Raw genomic sequence first — 4,015 nt, 5'->3', positions numbered from 1 at the left:
GCTCACCTGCCTTGGTCTCTCACACGCACTTCAAACAGATGGCTCCTGAAGACAGCAAAGAGGATGACGTATTCAGCAGGTGCCCTTTTATACTTCCGAGCATCCCGCCTATGACGTCATGGGCCAGGTGGGCCAATAGATTGGCATTGTTTCACACGTGCTTCAGACACGGTCATGCAGGCTGCATTCCCCAATGTGCCCCCTAGGGGGCGCAGCGTTGAGTTCCCTAGAAGGGGAACTTATTATTTTTGAAATTGTGTTTAGTGACTCTAGAAGTGCAGAAATTCTAAGCTTCACTTAATCTTCAGTAGGAAAAATGCATTAGAGTTGGTAAGTTCAGTTCATTTCTGTCGGTTTCAAAACTCTGATTCAGAGATCAGAAGTCTTTTTAATGTAAGACAAAAATATATCTATGTAAATATTACTCATTAATTTGTAATATATTGGTCCATATCATCTAATTAGATTTTTATTTTTTGAATAACATTTTAAATAAATAGCAAATGTGGACCTCATTCATGAAACACAAGCAAAATGAATGTGTGTGAATTGTTCATAAAACATTCTTACACAAGCTGTTGTATTGAATTGAATGGTTTTAACAAACCTTATGGCTTTGAATCGTGAATGAAGCCCAGTGTCTGTTAAGCCACTTCAGTTAGCATGCAAATATCATGAAATGATTGTCAAAAAGCTGAAAAAATCAACAAAAAATTAAGCCAAAATCACCCAGTCCAAATTTTCATACATTGCATAGTAGAACATAAAATAAAAAAAATTCTAAAACTTTAATACAATTTTACTAGGCCATTTCACAGTAAAAAAAAATAAATAAATAATCAAAAACGTCTATGTGCAGTTATTCCATACGTAATATTATACAAGATGATTTTAAAGCCTGGAAATCCATGGAAACTCCACGCAAACTTAATAAATCACTGTCACTTTCTGTCTGCACTCTCACCTGTCCAGTTTAAACTTGTTCTTTTTAGTTGACTTGACTCGGGTTCTTCATTGAAACTTCACGATCCCTGTTGATTGCCCAACAGGTCAAGGAAGCAATGCTACTTAATGAAATAACATGTAATTTATTCTGTACTTCTGACCAGAGTGCAGTGGGGGTGAAGGAAGCCAAGGTAAGAACCAGCAGAGCAAACACATTTATTTATGTTTTTATCCAAAAGAAACGCTCTCTCAAATTCTCAGCTGCTTCCATTTCTGTCACGATTTTTTTTTTCTTAAATAAATCAACTTGCTGAATGCTTAAGGCATTTGTTTGGCGTGTTTGTGTAGCTCTCTGCTCGCTGTGTCAGAATGAAGGTGTACACAGAAGAGGAAAGCTGAATAATTGACTAATGTCACCAGGGAACATTAGGCTGGATTTGTGCTGTACTCAGCTCCCAGTCTTCTTTTGACCCTCAGTCTGGCTTTCTGGTTTTTTTTTTTTGCTATGTCTTTCACATCACATTTTTCTGGTCAGAAGGGCACAAATCTTTACAGAAATAAATAAAAATAACATCCAAATATCAGTGGATAACCCTAGTCAATGAGCTCCACACAGAAGGAGATATCAAAGATGCTTCTCTGCTCTGATCTTCCTCTAGTTTAAGTTTCTCATCTTTCCTCTTTTCCCTCTTAATAACTGGGCTCCACTCTTGTTTCGATGATGTCTTGCTGTATCTCTGGCCTTCTTCGTGCTTTAGAGGGGAATGAGGATTTGCTGTGTCACACCTTCGTCTCTGTAATTGTCCACTTCCTGTAAGTGCCTGTGTTACTGAGCTCGATGCCCCTCCCCTTCCTGTCGTTGCAGCCCGAGGACATCGGTTCTGCGCCCATCGTCAACGCACCAGAGGGGAGCAAAGTGGACATCGAAGCCTTCAGTCAGTTTACAAAAATTATCACCCCCGCCATCACTCGTGTTGTGGATTTTGCCAAAAAGCTGCCCATGTTCTGTGAGGTAAGAACAATCAGAGCTGATACAGAGATTGATATGAATAAGCAAAGAGAAAGAACATATATTCAACATCAAAAAATGCATTAGACATTACATTAAACCAGGGTTTCCCAAACTGGGCTTAATGTAAAAACTGCAGTGGGTTTGTGAGTTGATAAAAAGCTAATAATATATTAAATCATAAAAATGTAAAATAAATTACTTAAACACTTGAACACTTAAAATATAAATATTTAATTTGTTTGCCTGCATGTCAGTGTGACCACTAAGCGACATCAAACTGTAAACATGCGAATATTGTTAAATTATTTGAAATATTAACTTCCTCAGAGATATTTCAAGTAAATATTTAATGCCAAACATTACACTCCCAAAGTCTTTCAGTTACTGAAGGTCACTGGATATGATGAAGACACAGCTATGCATCACCAGTGTTTAGTAACTTGCATAATTATCTGTTTCATACATGTTCTAATTGCTTGAGAGGAGCTTTTTTCACCCAGATTCCGAAGCATGGTTTGCAAAGTTATTTACATGTCATTTACATGACCATTCTATACTGTGAATATAGTCAAAGCTAAATGGTATGACACACAGTAGAGAGAGGAAAATTAAAAAGAGAGAAAAAAGAAGAATTAGAGAGAATCTATAAATTATGAAAGATTTACCGTCATTGTGTGAATAATATATAATCATGTAATCCATACAAAAGTAACTGTAATCTGATTATGAGTATTATGAAATGTAATATACTCTAATTATAAGTACTTTATTTTTGGAATCTGATTATGTAATTACCACCCAGCTCTGTGTACAATGCATCAAACACAGGGAATGAAACTCCTTCGAAACTACATCCAAACAAGTGGTTGGTTGATGTGGGTCGATGTCCTGTAGAACAAATGTATCAAAGCTACCGAAGATGAATCACAATGAGGGAATGAAATACTTTAAAAATGAGATTAAAGGTGCAGTAAGCAATGTTTGAAAAACGCTGTTAAAAAGTGGATCGGACCGAGCACCAAAACACACTTATAGTCAGTCATACACTCATGATGGGGGAGGACAGAGAGCTCAGTGCACAAGACGGACAGTAGCAGAACGACTGTATATAGAGAGAGATGACAGAGAAAATACAAAAGAGGAAAAGGTAAGGGGTAGGGATGTCCCAACCTGATCTCAAGGATCAGGATCTGGGCCAATTGAGCATTTTTTAGCTGATCGGTAACGGCTATCCTGTGCCAATCCTTATTTTACGTCAGCTGTCATGCCGGTGTCATGCAGTAGGTGGCAGTATGCACCTTTAAGTAGGGATGGGCAATACCACTTCATTTGATTTTGATACGATACCGATACTTTTAAAGGCCAGTATTGTCGATATCGATACGATACGATACTTCTAAACTGAATTTTTCAATTATGAAATTTATTAAATTATTAAGAGTAAAATGGGTAATGATATCCACTTAACTTTATATTTGAAACGCATTTTAACATTCAATACGCCTTAATTGCAACGCCTTAATTGCAAGGTTATACTTTTGTTTACACGTGGTTAAAATATGTTTACTGTAGTGGTAACCATGGAAATCTACAAATCAAATACTATAGTTGAACTACGGTCACTTTAGTAAAACCATGGTTCATTTTCATAAGGGACTGCCAGTGACAGGCTGTTGCACGCATAAAATGCAACGTTTTTTTTCTGACAGTGTATGATTTATAATAACATTACAGAATAGAACATGATCAATATGAACTTTTAACGTTCCATTTAAATAAATGTAATTGCACAAACTATGTAGGCTACAATTTCAGTTTATTTATTGTGAAATAACTCAAACATGTTTTTTTCTGTCCTCTGATAAGCATTGTTCTGGGCTGCCGTTCCCAAAAGCGTCAATGTTTTCTTATGATATTTTTGGGAGTGAACGCTCTCTGTGATTGATTGGTTTTGTCTTGCAACATTTGCATGTGTTTAGATGAGCAGGAAAATAGTTCTATCCTACACAATTATTATTCGCTAACATAGGTTATTCGTCCAATTCAATGCATATTGTA

General features: G+C 36.5%; 1 protein-coding gene across 4 annotated transcripts in view; it reads left to right on the top strand.

The window, feature by feature from the left end:
• Nucleotides 1–4,015, top strand: part of LOC107719848 (thyroid hormone receptor beta-like) — a 157,696-nt gene that overhangs the window by 135,397 nt on the left and 18,284 nt on the right. For 2 of the 4 annotated variants that reach the window (XM_016527387.1, XM_016527384.1), the window contains 2 exons: nt 1,050–1,136; nt 1,811–1,957. In XM_016527387.1, the coding sequence (XP_016382873.1) occupies nt 1,050–1,136; nt 1,811–1,957 (234 nt within the window). The remainder of the gene's footprint in view (nt 1–1,049; nt 1,137–1,810; nt 1,958–4,015) is intronic. The other 2 variants (XM_016527385.1, XM_016527386.1) reach the window with 2 other exon arrangements.

This window comes from Sinocyclocheilus rhinocerous, unplaced genomic scaffold (genome assembly GCF_001515625.1).
Source record: "Sinocyclocheilus rhinocerous isolate Xijiao unplaced genomic scaffold, SAMN03320098_v1.1 scaffold1563, whole genome shotgun sequence".
In the NCBI taxonomy this organism is placed as follows: Eukaryota; Metazoa; Chordata; class Actinopteri; order Cypriniformes; family Cyprinidae; genus Sinocyclocheilus; species Sinocyclocheilus rhinocerous.
This window is presented reverse-complemented; position numbering and strand designations above follow the sequence as displayed.